Raw genomic sequence first — 16705 nt, forward strand, 5'->3', positions numbered from 1 at the left:
AAAATGTTAAAGTGGGAACGGACATATTTTCGCAAAAAAATGAATTGTAATATATGTTCTGCCCTGTCCTGCTGCAGGATATGTTATTGACTAATAATGTCATGTCAACATTTTATTGTAACTTTCAAGGACTTGTTTAACTTTCTAGTAGTTGAAAATATGTTAGACTTACCACAGAAACAGATTTTATAAGACAACTAAAATATTCAGAGCATTTCCATATCAATGTGTTTTTAATCCTCGTACAAGTGGGTGGGGGGAAAAAAAACAAATTCATGGAATATTTCCAAACAAGTGCTTCACCTGATATTGAGATCTGGACGCAACAACATCCAATTCCCAACTTAATTTTAGAATGCTCACAGATAATTTAAGTGATTATTTTAAACATGAACGTTTTATTTTTTTTGTACAAAAGCTGAGTAAGTTGGCCTGCAAAGCCCTAATTAAATGCCCCCACAACCAATAGAGAAGCAACAATTACAATTGTCAACTCTTTTTGCAGGCTCCGACAGACAATTTAAGCAACCAAGAACCTTCACCCCCATCATCTACCAGCCCTCCCCTAATACACATTTATCACCCTAGTCTGACTTCTCCTTTTCTTTCATGTGAAGGAAGACTATGCTGAAGACAAAGAGTCCTCCCATCATAGAGAAGACACTGGCGTAGTAGGGAAACGCAGAGGGGATGAAGCGGTCATACTGGGTGTGCTGCAGGGGTCGCACCGACACCTATGGAGAGGATGTATACATTAGCAAATGAGCCTCTTACAGTTCAGGACTATATTATTATGTTAGGTACCTTCCATTACAAAACATGTTTTAATGTAACAGTTCCCTCACCTGAGTTGAGGAGTACAGGTGTGTGTAGCCTAGCCTGTTATAGTCCACCTTGAACTGGAACACTCCATACACGTCAGGCAACTTAAACTGGACGCTGTACTTATCTCCTGTAAAGAAAAAAATAAAGAAAAAACACATTTCAAATGAATTTGTATTAGTTACATGATTCGTAAACAGGGGCAGACTAACAGTGAAATGCTTACTTACGTGCCCTTCCCATCAATGCAGAAATAACACGAATAAATACACAATGAGTAATGATAACTTGGCACCAGTACAGAGTCAATGCGCAGGGGTATGAGGTAGATATGTACACAGTTAGGGATAAAGTTACTAGGCAACAGGATGGATAAAACAGTAACAGCAGCATATGTGAGGAGTCAAAAGAGTTAGTGCAAAAAGTGTCAATGCAGATAGTCCATTGTAGATATTGGTTAACTATTTAGCAGTCTTATGACTTGGGGGTAGAAGCTGTTCAGGGTCCTGTTGGTTCCAGACTTGATGTATCGGTAGCAGAGAGAACAGTCTGACTAGGGTGGCTGGAGTCTGAATTGTTAGGGCTTTCCTCTAACACCATCAGAGGAAGGCCTTAAGAGGTCCTGGAAGGCAGGGAGCTTGGCCCCAGTGATGATAGATTCAAGCCCGTCTCAAAATACAATACTGCCCCTCTTAACCTGACTTACTTTTCAAAGATAGCTAGAAATGTACACATTTCATGCATTTTGTAGGCAGCAATCACTCCATTGCGGACCAAAAACTAGCTATAACTGGGATAATAACTCACTAACAAGCAAAGAACATCAACAAATGTGCACACGGGCTCTGCACCTTGATCTGAAAACAAGCGCATCTAGGCTACTCGTAAGTTGCAGTCGCTCGTGCCTGTAGAATCCCCATTTCGATGCACTCTGCCGACAACAAAAACAATATTTCACAGTTTGCTTTATTTCGGTATGTTGCATTGAAAGGGGCTGATATTGAGTCGAACACAATTACCACAGTAGAGGGAAACGTTGAGCTAAAAAAATACTGTAAACTAACAGTGTGAAAATCAAGTCAAGTTCAGAGAAGTTGAATTTTGTGCATCTCTGCAGGGGCAGGTATTTTTTCACAGACTGCTTAAAGAGAACATTGGTCATGTCTGTGAAATATTCATACCATTTTTCTTCAGGTAGGTCCTGACGAAGGGGTCAATTCTCACAAACTCCAGCTGGATGTCTTTTCCGTCAAAGGGAACCCAACTGCCCTTGGACAGCTTCTCAATAACAACGCTGTACTCCTGTGTCGGAAGTAAGGGACAGAAACATTGCCATGCCACTTGATGATAACTAACATCTTCATGCTCACTCATGAGCTCAACGGGCATATTTTCAACTTTGAATGTCCGTTAAATAAACATAAAAATAGCTAAATACTGTCATCATAAATACTGTGATCATAAATCATGGCCTTAAGTGCCTCACCACAAGGTCTGTGATTGTGTAGGCTGCTGGAGGGGTGCTCTCGCCAACAGGATGATGGGTAACAGCTCCCACCCGGAGTACGCCGGCCTCCTTGAACACCCATTGGGACAGAGCCTCAGCCAACTCCATATTCCCAGTCTGAGCATACCTTCAAGGAGGTGCAAGACAGGAATTAAAACAGTTCCATTTCTAGAAATACAAGGGTGAGTATTGGACAATTAAAGTGAAAAAGTAGGGCAGGCAATTGCAGAGCAGATGATGAAAAGCACTAAGAGAGAGAGTTACCTCTGGGAGCCAGGTGTGGCCTTCTGCACAGCTGAGTTGAAGAAGGCGTCGCTGAAAAAGTACAATGAGCCACTGAATACCACACGGGCGTTGTTCCTGGCCTGGAGTCCAGCAATCAGAAGAGTGTTCTTTCCAACAGCATGGGGGTACTGTCCAGAAAGAAGGAGAACATAGTGTTAACCAAAATATTATGTTCCAGGGATAAACACCTTATACATGCACATAACTTATTACATTTTCAAAGGAGAATGTTTGATAAGGAAGGAAACAGTGCTGGTATTACCTGAGAGATGGGCCGGTCAGGGAAGTAGGAGTAGGATGTGGAGGAGCCAGTCAGGATGTCCAGGACCAGGGGGTTATCTGGGTCTGCCACCATGCTGGGAGAAGGAGAGAAGATGACAACAATCCTTCACCATGGGAAACAACCCAATAACAGTGTAGTAATAACCCTTGTTAAGAGCAAATAATTGTTCTCCACTGTAATGATACTCACCCAACACCCTTGAAGAGGATGGGTTTGTCACTGGGGTTCCCAACAATAGTGGGAGCCTTCAGCAGATTCTCTGGATCAGCAACAATCAGGGTATGCTAGGGGAAAGAAAAACAGTTACATCTTATGATCATAACCCACCTCAAGTGCTCTGTAATTCAAATGTACACTCAAGCCACATCTTTTCTTGAGAAGTTTACATTACCAGACAGGTGTGCAAACAGTGCCTCTATAAGCAATTGCAAAAACTACAGCTTAAAGGTTTACATTAGAATGTTATCTACATCTCTTCCGCTTACCTCACCAGGGTCTGACACATCGTAATGGTGGTGGTCAATTACAGCAGTCTTCTCCTCATCAAACTCAATCCCACATTCACTGCCCAGCTCTCTAAGTGGGTCACCTAGGGCAAAAGAGAGGACAAGACAATGGCACTAGTTCCAGTGTAAATGAAGAAGCAGCCAAGTGTGTGGTTTTTACACACATCATGGAAGAATAATCCATCTTTGCACTTACCAATATCAGAGCCAGCAGCCACCAGGACATTGCCTCCACCATCAATGAATGATGTGATGGTCTCAACATTGATGTTGCCACCAAAGTCTTAAAGGAAACAAATATGCATTGAATAGTTTAAACTTTGTAACAAGAGTCACTGAGTAAAGTTATGAAATGCAACAAAAATGTTCAACTGCAATATTAACTAACCTTCCACAGATGGGGAGAAGATGATGAGGTGGTCATAGAGAAATTGGCCATATTTGATCAGGGAAAGTGAAGGATCATCTGCAGTCTTGAATGAAAGGTCAAAACCACGATCTGCAAAAGGAAACAGCTACATCAGCCCGCTGCAAATGTATTTGCGTCACACATTTGATCCCCTAGGATATGCTGTTAACCAGTCATTTCTAGTGCATATAAAGAATGCACTACTTTGAGGGATGCTTACATTAAAAATGTGTATTGCCTTGGATATACATTTTGGAAACATCATGTAACTGCACATGCGCAGTGAGGTCTGTAAAATATGCAGGATGTAGCTCAGCAGTACACTACAATCACAATTAGTGCAAAAAGCTAACATCGTCAGGTGGACAGATACGAGCTATCTTCGTCTTCAACATCGACAATGGGAGCTAGCTAGGTACTATTTGACCAAAATCAATGCCACACGCCCCAGCAGTGACACATTTTCCTACGCAACGTTAACAAAACTAGCTAAGATTAGCTAGCTAGTAGTGGACAGATACGAGCGCTAACTTAGATTAATATCTGAACGAAAACAATGAATGAAAACACGTTGTTGTTATTGAATGTAATATTGCGAAACCACTAGCGACCTAAGTATCAATGATTGAGAAAAGCATGAGTATTCCTTCTCACCTGCCAGACTGCGGAAGAAGATTGAATGGGTGTCTCTTATGTTGAGGTTGTCCAACAAAACGAGTGTCTTTCCGTCAGCCAATGCCATGTGCATCATAGACGATATTGTTAAGAAGAAAATACAATTGTTTCCCAACAGTCTGGATTTTGTTTGAGCCATGCTTACGGTCCGTTTACTAGATAATAACGTAGTACTACCCCGGCTCGTTTGTGTGTCTGATGTCCGCGTCGCCATTTTGGGAAATAAGCCGACGTCAGCTTTAGCAGTAAACCTACCTTTGGCTTCAGAATTCAGCCAATCGCACACAAGAACGCGTCCACCGTGCTTTCAAGTTTGACAATGAACACGATCAGGGCACTTTTATTTTATTATGAGGGAGTGTGATTTTCTGTAATATCTGTGCGAATACTTAATTGTTTGTATTTTTTGTCAATAAATGATCTGCAATACTGTGCATAATCATAATTTAAAGACACAAGTGGGTCATACATTCTTGTCCCAATATGCAACATATAATGCATTATGCAGTCAGTTTTAAGTGTTACTGAACTTTTTTTTATTCACCCAAGGAACACGTGTGGTGTTAGGTTCAACCACATACATTTAACAGTGAAGGGGGAAAAAAACGAGCAGCTCAGTTCTGTTTTGATGTAGCCGTCTTTATTGATCAGTTTTTATACATTCTCCCCTCCCCCCATATTTAATCAGCCATTGATTTAATTTAAAACAGATGGTGTATGTCATAATCTGTATTGTTCAACTAAAAAAAGATTTGCACGACCTAGTATCAACCAGGACTGAATATAATCATAATCTACACACATTGGTATGCATGTTAGGTGTTCCTGCTGCCATTAAACTAAGCTTTCTCAAGGAAACATATTTTTATGCTAATATAGGCTAGCATACATAGTCAGTTAATGACTTCTTGTACTTCTTAATACCTGCCAAGTCAGTGCTACAAATCATTGAGGAATGACAGTGCTGTTTCATGATTTACACAGGGATCAATTGGAAAATAATCTTGTCAATTTGTGGAATGAATCCACAACTTGTCATTTCTCATATGGATCCCACCAATAGGAAGTGATTTCAGTTTTCTAGTTATCTCCACAAAGAGTAATTATAATAGGTTAGTAGGAAATAGAACAAACGTCAACGTGCACAGCATTTACATTGTTTGCCTGTCGACCATGGACGTGCAATGTGAAAGAGAAACAACATTTCTAGCAAGTCCTTCTCACTCAAAATGCTAGTAGCACTACACAAAGTATTCTATCAATCGTTTATGTACACTTGTGCTTTTAATGAAAATACTTCAATGAAGTATACTAAAATACCTAAACTAAGAGAGGAACATTTACACTATCTCAGTAAAACAAGGCAGGAATCTGTAGGCAATATTTTACTACCTATCTGTTTTTTACTGTCAGGGAGAAGAAAAACAAAAGTGGTGTGATGTATCAACTGACCTTCCTGCCCTGGGATATACCGCATGACGATTTTCTAAATGAATAGCCCATTTCTATATTTTATAATATACATTTTAAACATACAGTGCAAAATTGACTATAGCATGTTACATACTACTGCTATCGTCTAAAGAGATTCTAGAATTAGGGGAACTTATGTCAGAAGAGGCTGACAATGCTTTGCTAAATCTCTATTAAATCTCTATTAATGATTATGTAAACTCGTGATTAGAAATCTTACTTTCCTTTTCCCACACAGGGCAGGAAATTGTCAAAAATTATGACTAATTACTCACTCAATGCACTGTAACTTGGGGTGTCATTGCACACCAGATATAATCAGTTCTTCAATGTACTTTTCTTCCCTAAGCCTCACACTCCATCTCTTCTCCCTCTGTTCCAGCCTCATCTTTCCCCTCCGGCTGGGAGTCAGCTTGGGCCACCACCTCCCCCCCCCCTCCTCCTCGGCCTCACGGGTGTGGAAGACGAGCTCCCCTCCCTGGATGACCTGCTCGGAGGCGGGTTGCCAGGTTGTGGTAACAACTTCCCCCACGGCGGTGGCTCCTGCAGCAGCGGCGTACTGCTGGTAGAAGTCCGAGTCAGCCTGGAACATGACCAGGGCCTGGGCCGTGTGGATTCGCACGTGTTGGGCCAGCGAACTGGCATCCAGGAACTTGTCACCGCACGAGTCGCACGCATACAGGATCTGAGTGTTGGGGTCTGGGAAGAACAGAGAAGACTGATGGTGAGGATGTACAGTATGTGTATAAGGAAGTATCATCTATAGCCCCAGACTTTATTGTGTGTTATCCTCAATGATTTTATTCACGTGCATGAATGGCTTTTTAAGTTTTATGTGTGCCTGTTTTTTTTTTAAATGGTCTAATTAATAAACTAAAAAAATACTGATATTACATTCCGTGTTATCCAAGTGATGAATAGTAATAGCTGATCAAAGCTGTGTTGGCCAGTCTCACCTGCTTCCTGCACCTTCTCCACAGCCTTGGTGATCTCTGCTTTTAGAGCCTCCGTCTCGTCTGCTGAGACCGATGAAGCCACAGGCACCACTGGAAACAGACAGAATCCATAGAAACGCACAACAGGAGAATTTTCTTCATTATTCCGAGTCCATTTCTTTCTTACTCTCACACAGCCACATTCCTTTCAACTCATTCCTATTACAGTCACATCCACTGCATACCACCATTCTCCTCCCCCTATCTGAACTTCATTACCCAGCATGCTATCGGTCTGACCTGTCAGCTGGGCCACAGAGCTGCCAGCCAGGGCCCCTGTCGCCAGGGTGACGATGTCCTCAGTGGTGACGGTGACGATGTTGATCTCGTTGTCGTCCATCTCTGAGGCCGACCCACCGTGAAACCCGTCACCCCCATCGTCGCTGTCGCCCCCGGCAACCACCAGGCGCTTCATCCCGGCCTTACCCTGGTGGACGGTCTTGACGTGGGAGCGCAGGTTGTCAACGCGGTTGAAACCGCGGCCGCACTTGTCACACAGGAAGGGCTTCTCTCCTAGGGGATGGTGGGATGAAAAAATGACTTGAATGTAGACTAATGTTATACCTCAGGGTAAGGAGGTTGAGGGACACTAAAGACAGAGGGGATATAATGTACCCAGATACCCAACAGCTTTGTTTTCTTCACTGGAAATATACCTATATTCCATTTTTTTTTCTTTTTTCTTTTTACATATTATGTACTATTTTTTGACTATCCATTAACCTAATGTACAGTAGCAGACATAGAAAGATGCCTGAGCAGAGCCCCAACTTCTGTTTTTCAGAGAAAACAGAAGTTAGGTTGAAAATACTGTTTCCCTGAAAACCAGAAATAAATCTGCTTTCTGTCAATGTCGCCAAGGGTGTGGAATACATTAATATTCACTACTTCCAGGGAATCTCACTTTCTGCTCACTCACAATGGTACTTCCTACCTGTGTGAATGATGATATGCTTGGAGAGATCCCCAACGTTGACAAACGCCTTGTTGCAGATGTGACACTTGTGTGGCCGGATGTTATCATGGTGACGGATGTGATTGGCCAGCTGACTGGACTGGACAAACCTGAAGTCGGAGAGAGGACATAAACGGCTCTATGTTATATCAATAGGATCATACTGTGTGTGTGTGTGTGTTTACCTTTTGCCACAGCGGTCGCAGACATAGGGCTTCTCTCCGGTGTGCTGGCGGACATGAGCGATGAGTGAACTGGCCTGGGTGAACCCCTTCCCACAGATCAGACACAGACACGGCTTCTCCCCTACAGGAGACACACACACACACTACAGTTACATTACAGTCTCTAACCAATGATGCACTGCACAGGCATTTCCTGTTATTTTTGCACATGTTTATGTTACACACATGTTAAGGCTACACAGTACAAAGCATGAGGTAAATGTGAACCGTCATATAAATCCATTTCTAGGACTGTTACCTGTGTGTATGCGCTCGTGTCTCTGTAGCGCCCCGGGGTCGGAGAAAGCTCTCTGGCAGTGCATACAGATATAGGGCTTCTCCCCACTGTGAACACGCAGGTGTCTCTTCAAATTCCCTGAGAAACAAAACTACAGTTATATACCAATACGAAGACCAGAGACTAGTTATATATCAACACAGAGAGCGACCAGGGCCTGTGTTCATAAAGTGTGTAAAAGTAAGAGTGCTGATCTAGGATCAGGTCCTCCCATGCAATCTTATTCATTAGAATCAGTGTTGCCTTTTAGATCATAATTAATAAGATTACATGAACAGTGAGGTCCTGATCCTAGATCAGAACTCCTACTCTCTGAGACGCTTAATGACTACAATCCCAGAAGTCCACCTCTCGTCTAGTCTGCTCTTACCTGAGGTGGTGAACTGTTTGCCACACTCTTTACACTTCAGAGGGCCGTCTGTGATGTGGATCTTCAGGTGAGCCTTTAGATTCCCAGTCTGTCCAAACAGAGGAATAGCCAGGTTAGAGTACAGTTAAACATTTCAATGCAAGGATAGAGAGAAACTATATACAGGGTTGTACAAAAACACTACAACATTATCAGTGTAGTTGTGGTCCTAACCTGGTTGAACCGCTTGTCGCAGTGCGGACACCTGTGGCCCTTGTCGGCATCATGGGTCTCCAGGTGGCGCATCTTGGCAGTGGGGTCGGAGAAGGCCCGGTCGCAGTAGTCGCAGTGGTACGGCTTCTCGCCGCTGTGCACCAGCATGTGGCGCTTCAGGTTGCCAGACGTGGTGAAGAGCTTGCCACAGTCTCTGCAACTGTATCGGGCCTCGCCCGTGTGACGTTTCCGGTGCAAGTTGAGCAGGCTGATCTGCCGGTAGCTCTTCCCACATGAGGAGCAGCAGTAAGGTTTCAGGGGGCTATGGAGAGAGAAACATAAGATATATTTAAGTAAGATATAGCTACTTATATTTACTCAGGTGTTGAGAGGTTCGAGAGGATGTTGATGTAATGAAACTCAGATTTTTATGACTGTTTTGATTTTAATTCACTATCAATTTGATCATCGTTATTATCAACAAGTTACAAGGGGATGTGTTGCACAAAAAGCCTTGTTCAGACAAAGTCTTGTTTTTGAACATTAAGAGAGGGTAGATCTCTTCAAGCAAATCTAAAATGAGAAAGTAAACCAATCAGATCTGCAAAGAGAACATAGGACAAAGGGATTGGTTTGTCATTATGCCCATGAGAAAGACAGGTGATGAGCTTGATACGAACCTGTGTGTTTTCTCGTGAGCCTTGCAGGCAGCCGGGTCTGAGAAGGCCTTGTGGCAGTCACGGCAGCTGAAAGGTTTCTCTCCTGTGTGAATGCGAATGTGTCTCTTGAAGTTCCCCGTGTGGGTGAACTTCTTTCCACAGTCCTAGAAAATACATGGCACGTAAGTTAGAAATGCGCAACCCCCAATTACATGAGTGTAAATATCCTCTATTTTATAGGACAATATATAAACAGTTTAAAACAATAAGTCCTCTAATAGGGAATGGATCATGAAAAAACATTCAAGACGATAATTTCCATGTTTAATCACAGTGTGCAAAGTAACCACACACATAAACAAGCACGTGGTTCTCACCTCACACTTGTGAGTCACAGAGCCGTAGGACCGTGACTCGGTGCGGTCGGTGACAGCACCCAACCGTAGCTGCTTCCTCTCCTCTCCGCTCTCTGTTCCCTGGCCGTCTTCTCCCTCATCTCCTTCATCCTCCTGCTCTTCTACTTCTTCTTCTTCTTCTTCACCACCTCCCTCCTCTTCCTCCTCCTCCAGCTCGCCCTCCTCCACCTCTTTTTTCTCTTCATTTACTGTCTTTGGTGCGCTACTCCCCTCATTGGAGTCATTATCTATGAATAGGAATTGCATAACCATCAGACACTGTGGCCCACTGCAGTCAAATATTTAGAAAATATAGCCTTCCATCTTCCCTTCCTTGAAGTAGTCACTGATCCGATATGATTGGATAGGAGAAAGCAAGGTAGCTTTAACCTCTCCAGTCATGGCAGATCTGTAATTACTCCTAGGAAGGTCAGTCAATCTGTTTGTTTACCCTGTGAGAGGTTGCGTCGAGGAGCTCTCCGTGTCCTTCTTCTCCTGGTGCTCATGTAGGACCTACAGGCTGCAGACTTGAATGGCAACTCTAAGTACAAAATAAATCTTCATCAGCACAGCAATATCAAACATACAGATCATCAATGAAAAGTATGAAGACAAATTATTCACATACTGGGCGTGTAGTCCGCATCCGAGGGGTCATCCTGAAACTCAGGCACATCTTTGGCGGTGCTCTCCACCTCCTCACTTTCAGCTGCAGCTTTTCTCTGTGTGGCGTAGGTGGAGGTTTTGGGGGGTCTTCCTCTCCCCGGGGTCTGTTTGTCTGGGGCTTTTCTGGAAATCTGGCCATCATCCAGGGTGGTCTCCTTCGGGTCCTCCTGAAAGCCCTTTGGCCCTTCATCCTCTGCTGAGGGGTTTGGGATTTCCTCATCATGTGACCTTGTCTCTGACGGCTCCTTCTCCGTGTTTTGCTCTCCTTCCTCAATCTTGTCTTTATGGTTTGGAAGAAATGATGGGTGAGAACAATATTAACCAGAAATGGTCAATTTCCTGAAGAAAATCAGTGTGCTTGCTTCAGCTGTCCCAAAAAATGTACTGATAACATTAGTGGTCTTGTTAAAGCGAGCATGCTAATGACTGTGCACTAATAACCGCTGTTTGTGAACTGATCTGTACTGTACTCACGGTCAATTAAGTATTGTGTTGTCTGGGATGTGGAGACTGCCAGAGACTGGTAGGCAGAACAGGCATTGACTATCTCCTGCATCTGCAGGAACGTGGCCACCGCCACCACATCCTCCACATTCTGAGGACTCAGACTCAGCTTGGCCGTGTACATGAACTCAAGGACTTGGCCCAGACCTGCAGAATACACAGGGATGGATCCATGAGCCCTGCTGTGACTGAGGCAGGCAACCTAAGCATGATGTTGAACATGGTCTTGGATATTAAGGTAAAGAAAATAATTCAGTGTTTTCCCTCCATATATTTTTGTCTTAGGTGGGGAATACCATAATTCATAATAGTGTTATCATTTTCCAACAAGGCTTTTAGGGGCAACAGCAGACATCCACTTATTGCAGAAATCCTAACTCATCAACCAGGAAAAGGCTTATGTACCTGCTGCGTTGCTAATATCCAGGTGCACCACATCCTTCTGGTCCAGGAAGAGGGTGCGGAAGTAGGCGCTGCAGGCAGCCAGCACAGCCTTGTGGGCCTTGAAGTCCTCCCCATCCACCACAAAGGTACAGTCACAAAGCAGGCCCAGCTGACGCTGGTGATTGAGCTGTTCCAAAACCTTGCCACTGTGCCAGGGAAAGTCCATCCTGGAGAGTGGGCGCCTTGGGAAGCTATTGACAGTGGATAGGGTTACAGTTGTATTGGACTTAGTCAAGCAGGTGAGGCAACACATTACCACTGTCAAACTAACCTACATGTTTGGAACTTTAAACAAAAACATGTCTAGAAAGGGGATTCATTATTGCTATTTTATTGTGTGTTACTATTTTGTTTTTCTATTTGTTAATTGTCTTACTCTTTAACTGTATAGTTGGGAAAGGGTTTGTAAGTTAGTCTACACTTGTTGTATTCAGCGCATTTGATTCTCACTTAAAATGTGACTAATAATTATGATATAATCCCTCACGGTTGGTTTATTCCTCAGTGCATTTATCGTATGTAATTTAATAATTTAACATTTCCTGACAACTAAATAATCCGGGCTCACACGATATAGAGCCCCACAGTGGAGGTTTCATAATACCCATAAAACCTAGCGGTCAAACAGGGAAACAGTTCCAATTGTATTTCCACCATTAATTTTTTCCCATAAGGGACTTCAGAAACACTTAAAATAGGGGCGTAGGCTTACCCTGGCATGATGTTTTGATAACTCTCTCGGACAAGGTGACTCTTATCAATATATTCGTCTCTATTTACTCTCAGATTCAAAAATGCTCATTAGTATTAAAGTAGACATCTCTAGCTGATGCCTTTGCTAACAGGTATTGTGTCAATTTAAAACTTGCACATGACCATTCACAGAATTGTCAATATATTTTTTTTGGTGCCAATTTATTGATTACTAAATTTAGCTAACAGAATCCAGAGATTCTTACCATTGCTTTGATTTGGTAGTCTCGTCCAGATCATCATGGCATTTGTAGTTTTTTTTTATGATAGCCCTATTAGCAGATAATAAGCATTTATATTTGGGGTGGTGAATATATTGTAATGAAACAGCAGGGAGCAGGTCTCGAACCCTCAACCTTCTAGCCCGAGGTCCGGCGCGCTATAGACTGTGCCGCAAAAGCATACTCGTGCGGCAGAGTCGAATTCCGCGCTTATAAACCCAGGGTCGTTACAATATTTATAAAAAGCATCTTAGAGAGATCAAAACGTAATATGACTCATTCTGTGGTACTCTATGGTGTTGTTTTATATTAAAAAAAATATAGCAATGCAATATTAAACTTATCAAAAGAAGCCAGGGTTGGCGTATATCGACAATTGACCGTTTAAAAGTCCTAGCCATCGATGCGACAGACTGTATACCAATGGTTCGCAAATCATTTGTAATTTAAGGAATTTCATGAATTTATTTTTTGACGATGCAGAAGATTGATTATGAATCCTATATCCTTCTACCCTCGCTATCCGGGATTAATTTAGCGTGTCTAGACATGCATGTTTTGGATAAACAAGATGGCGTTTGGCTATAGAGAGGCCTTTCTTTCTGCTAGTCCTTAGAGCCTCGTTCTGTACTTTAAGCATACGCCATCTTTCAAAAGGAGTGCATTAAAATTACCTCTCAAGAATCGCAGGTTTCTCCACTCCAAACGCTTGTTATGTTGTTGTTTCGTAATATTTTCTCACAATCCGTTGAATTCGTTCAATCGAGTTTTTCGGTGATCGATCTAGCCCCAAAGACTCGATTCACCGCCATCTTCCACTCTCTGATCGATTGATAGTGGCCGGGTGGATAGTTTACATAATGCGCACGCGCAGTTTTATTTCTGAGCGTGGAATGGTGTTAAAAAATGGCCATGTGATGGCGCACTAAACCTGGTCGTATTCAAGATGGTTCTCACAGTAATAATTTCTTTCACTACTACGTTGTGCCTAAACTTGTATATGTTCTTTTAATCCTCATAATGACATACTAAAAACAATGGACAGCTTAGGTGTAAATGTTTGAAAGGGGTAAGAAAATAGAAATTTAGCTATGGCCATTCTTAGTGGTGTGCACTTTTTCTTTTTTCTGACACTGGCCTAGGTCTTCTGAGCCATGAATAGACAAACATGAAACATCGTACATTGATGCACACAAACGTTTATGTTCTCTAAATTAAAAATCAATCAACTACTTTATTCACACAACTATTACAATGCACAATGGTAGCAGTATCTGTAGATTTCAGTAGAAGAAGCAATAGTTAGTTGATGGATGGATGTGTGTGTGCAGGCTCGTGGAAAGGGCTGGAGTAGAATAGCAGAACACATGGTTTGATGCCATTCCATTCACGCAGCTCCAGCCATTATTATGAGCCATCCTCCCCCCAGCATTCTCAATTTTGTGTGTGTGTGTGTGGAGGTGATGTGTGGAGGTGACGTGTGTGAAGGTGATGTGTGTGTGTGTGTGTGTGTGGAGGTGATGTGTGTGTGTAGAGGTGATGTGTGTGTGTGTGTGGAGGTGGTGTGTGTGTTTGGTGGTGATGTGTGTGTGTGGAGGTGATGTGTGTATGTGTGGAGGTGATGTGTGTATGTGTGAAGGTGATGTGTGTATGTATGGAGGTGATGTGTGTGTGTGTGGAGGTGATGTGTGTATGTGTGATAACTGGGAAAACACAATAACAAATTAGGCTAACTGTTGTCAATCCAAGGCAGCTATTGGAGGATGTGGTATTTTGAGGAGGTGGTATGGCAGAAGAAAAAAAACGTTCCAGCTTAAAGGGCAGAATGAACATATAATGATAAAGACATTAAATGAGAAAAACGGGAATATAGCATTACAAAATACAGGCAGTGAGGGAACAGGGGTCATGGCTCATGGGAGAGTCCTGTCTGTCTTCTTAGATCTTGATCTCAGTGCGGAAGGTCTGTGTGAGCTCATGCTTGGATGGGTTTCTACGGGCCTTGACTGTTAGCGTTCCCTCAGTGCCCAATGATGATGTCACAGAGGTGGGGTCCACATCCTCAGGTAGCTGGCACTTGTGGGTGAAAGTGTTCATCACTGTGCCATCCGCTGCCAACTGTTGAAGTGAAGATAGACATGAGAAAATGACCAAGATATTTTTCATATCTCAAATATTTTAGAAACAAAATTCTCAAAATCACAGAGAATTTAATTGTCACTAAAAAGAGATATGTCCACCTTTTCTGCATGTACTTCGATCTGGTTGTTGGAGGTGGTGACAATGACGTCCTCTGGAGAGAAGTCTTGGACATCCACTGTGAACTGGTAGCTGTCTCCCATTGTCTTGATCTTTCCTGCTGTCCCTGTCCGACCTGGAAACACAACCAAGACATGGTAATGTGCTTACTGAGAGCTATCCATTCTTGACTGGTTGAGTGCAGCCCAATCACTCTTATCCTTATATAATAACTAAGATGATCATTCTTACTTAATCAACCTTAGATGCACCTTAAAAACATTCATATGTAAAATAAATTCACACACAGTCCAAAGGTTTGGCCTGTTTACTGTCTATGCATTAATTATTTTTAAAAAGTGTTGTGTTAGAATGTAAATTAGTTAACGTGTGTCCCCAAATTGGAAATGAGCATTCCGCTGTGTGAGCTGCCTGGGTGCCTCTTACTTGTCTGCTTTGGCTACATGATGGCCAGTTTGACAGTGTGTGTGTATGCTGGTTGATATGCAACAGTCTGGCCCGTCCTCTCCTACGCCTCATCCCAGTCATTCTCTGTGTGTGAGGTCACGGCGCTGGCAGTGTGTCCAACATCCCCCCTCCCATCCAGCCCTGTCTTCCTTCCATCGGCAGCCACCTCCTCCTTTTTCCGGAGGCACGGGCATACCAGTCATAGCACCAAAATACCCTGCTTTGCCCTACTGCTAATACCCACCAAACAACCCTCCCATTTGCCCTGTGATGTCCTGTTGAGAAGCTGTTGGGTCAAACACATGGAAGCACATGCGCGCAGAGCCTTAAATAGAGTTCAGCAGGCAATCTACACACATGAATACACATGTGTGTGGCACAGAGACACATCTAATACATCATGAATTATCCACAGACAAATTCATTCAGCAATGGCATTTGATACTATATGTATGGAATAAGTAGAATATTACAACCTAATATATCATGTATAGCTATATATATGTTATGCTGGTCCAAAATTGGGAATTCATGTCAAATCAACTCACTGGGAAATCCCAAGGCATCCGTTCCAGGACGCATGAAAGAGCCAAAGTCCTCTGCAAAGAGCCCCCTGCTCTTCTCCATGTATGGGTTGTTGGAGGATGAGGAGGAGGAAGAGGTCTGCTGGAAGCTGCGTTCCGATCTGTAGGCAGAGGAGTTGGTCACACTCATTGATGGCTATCTGCCTGAGAGGTGGGAAAAGGATCCGCTTTTTAAAGAGAGAAAGGGAGGATATCCTTGTTGTTCAGTCTTGGCCCAGTCCACTCAGTTTACATCAGAGGGAAAGTGGGCAGATCTTCAGGTAGTTTGTAAAATGCTATCTTTACTTTCCCACTGTTTAAAAAAGTGTGTCTGTGTCTATCTTTTGGATAAGTGTGTCGGTTAAGTGTGTGCACGAGCATAGCCAGTCAGTCACACATACAGGCTCTTATATATTTGGATCCAAGCAATGTTTTTTTTTTGTGTGTGTGGTGGGGGTCACGTGTGCGTTTCTGAAGGATAACAGTGAGCTATATTTATCATGTGAGGGAGAGAGAGAGCGGGTCTGGGGTCGGAAAAGTTATGGGCGATGAGGGCTTGAGGTTAAGAGAGAGAGAGGGGCTCTGACAAAGAGAGAGAGAGACGGTGAGAGGAAGGCAAGAGAAGGGGATGAGTCAACAGTTGGCATTCCAGACACTCAATACCCCAAATAGTTATCTACTTCTTTCCTCTACTCTCTCTCTATCTGTTTTTTTCTCTGTAAGCATCAGTTTCCCTTTCTTGTCATGACATTTGATCATATTGTGGATCAGTGGTTACATAACATGTACTCTTGGCCATA

General features: G+C 43.0%; 3 protein-coding genes across 3 annotated transcripts; all 3 read right to left on the minus strand.

Moving 5' to 3' along the window:
* Positions 1 to 205: 205 nt before the first annotated feature.
* Positions 206 to 4741, minus strand: ddost (dolichyl-diphosphooligosaccharide--protein glycosyltransferase subunit (non-catalytic)). The gene is made up of 11 exons (XM_024384542.2): positions 4467 to 4741; positions 3792 to 3902; positions 3600 to 3686; positions 3383 to 3486; positions 3087 to 3181; positions 2877 to 2970; positions 2594 to 2742; positions 2309 to 2456; positions 2004 to 2124; positions 846 to 952; positions 206 to 734 (listed from the first exon to the last, which is right to left on the minus strand). Exons 1-11 carry the CDS (start codon positions 4699 to 4701, stop codon positions 585 to 587), a joined length of 1401 nt encoding a protein of 466 aa, XP_024240310.1. The 5' UTR covers positions 4702 to 4741; the 3' UTR covers positions 206 to 584.
* Positions 4742 to 5105: 364 nt separating this feature from the next.
* zbtb17 (zinc finger and BTB domain containing 17) lies at positions 5106 to 14123 on the minus strand. The gene is made up of 15 exons (XM_024384543.2): positions 13311 to 14123; positions 11624 to 11853; positions 11189 to 11365; positions 10677 to 10994; positions 10500 to 10589; positions 10031 to 10296; positions 9675 to 9817; positions 9016 to 9316; positions 8803 to 8890; positions 8394 to 8510; positions 8096 to 8216; positions 7890 to 8020; positions 7196 to 7468; positions 6917 to 7006; positions 5106 to 6659 (listed from the first exon to the last, which is right to left on the minus strand). Exons 2-15 carry the CDS (start codon positions 11826 to 11828, stop codon positions 6259 to 6261), a joined length of 2721 nt encoding a protein of 906 aa, XP_024240311.2. The 5' UTR covers positions 11829 to 11853; positions 13311 to 14123; the 3' UTR covers positions 5106 to 6258.
* A 204-nt stretch (positions 14124 to 14327) lies between these two features.
* Positions 14328 to 16298, minus strand: hspb7 (heat shock protein family, member 7 (cardiovascular)). Its single transcript, XM_024384544.2, has 3 exons — positions 15891 to 16298; positions 14877 to 15010; positions 14328 to 14754 (listed from the first exon to the last, which is right to left on the minus strand). Exons 1-3 carry the CDS (start codon positions 16054 to 16056, stop codon positions 14575 to 14577), a joined length of 480 nt encoding a protein of 159 aa, XP_024240312.1. The 5' UTR covers positions 16057 to 16298; the 3' UTR covers positions 14328 to 14574.
* Between the last annotated feature and the right edge of the window lie 407 nt (positions 16299 to 16705).

Source organism: Oncorhynchus tshawytscha, linkage group LG22, assembly GCF_018296145.1.
Source record: "Oncorhynchus tshawytscha isolate Ot180627B linkage group LG22, Otsh_v2.0, whole genome shotgun sequence".
NCBI classification, from domain to species: domain Eukaryota; kingdom Metazoa; phylum Chordata; class Actinopteri; order Salmoniformes; family Salmonidae; genus Oncorhynchus; species Oncorhynchus tshawytscha.

Bases quoted from the DNA above. Each gene is read 5' to 3' on its own strand.
- zbtb17 (XM_024384543.2), bottom strand. From the start codon at position 11,828: ATGGACTTTCCCTGGCACAGTGGCAAGGTTTTGGAACAGCTCAATCAC. The intron at 10,995-11,188 runs GTGAGTACAGTA...CAAACCATAAAG, and splicing joins AACACAATACTTAATTGACC to ACAAGATTGAGGAAGGAGAG. The intron at 8,217-8,393 runs GTAACAGTCCTA...TGTCTCCTGTAG, and splicing joins ACACGAGCGCATACACACAG to GGGAGAAGCCGTGTCTGTGT.
- hspb7 (XM_024384544.2), bottom strand. From the start codon at position 16,056: ATGAGTGTGACCAACTCCTCTGCCTACAGATCGGAACGCAGCTTCCAG. The intron at 15,011-15,890 runs GTGAGTTGATTT...TTGTGTTTCCAG, and splicing joins GGATGCCTTGGGATTTCCCA to GTCGGACAGGGACAGCAGGA. The intron at 14,755-14,876 runs GTGGACATATCT...TCACTTCAACAG, and splicing joins TCGAAGTACATGCAGAAAAG to TTGGCAGCGGATGGCACAGT.
- ddost (XM_024384542.2), bottom strand. From the start codon at position 4,701: ATGGCGACGCGGACATCAGACACACAAACGAGCCGGGGTAGTACTACG. The intron at 2,971-3,086 runs GTGAGTATCATT...TCCTTCTCCCAG, and splicing joins ATCCTCTTCAAGGGTGTTGG to CATGGTGGCAGACCCAGATA. The intron at 2,125-2,308 runs GTGAGGCACTTA...CTTCCGACACAG, and splicing joins ACACAATCACAGACCTTGTG to GAGTACAGCGTTGTTATTGA.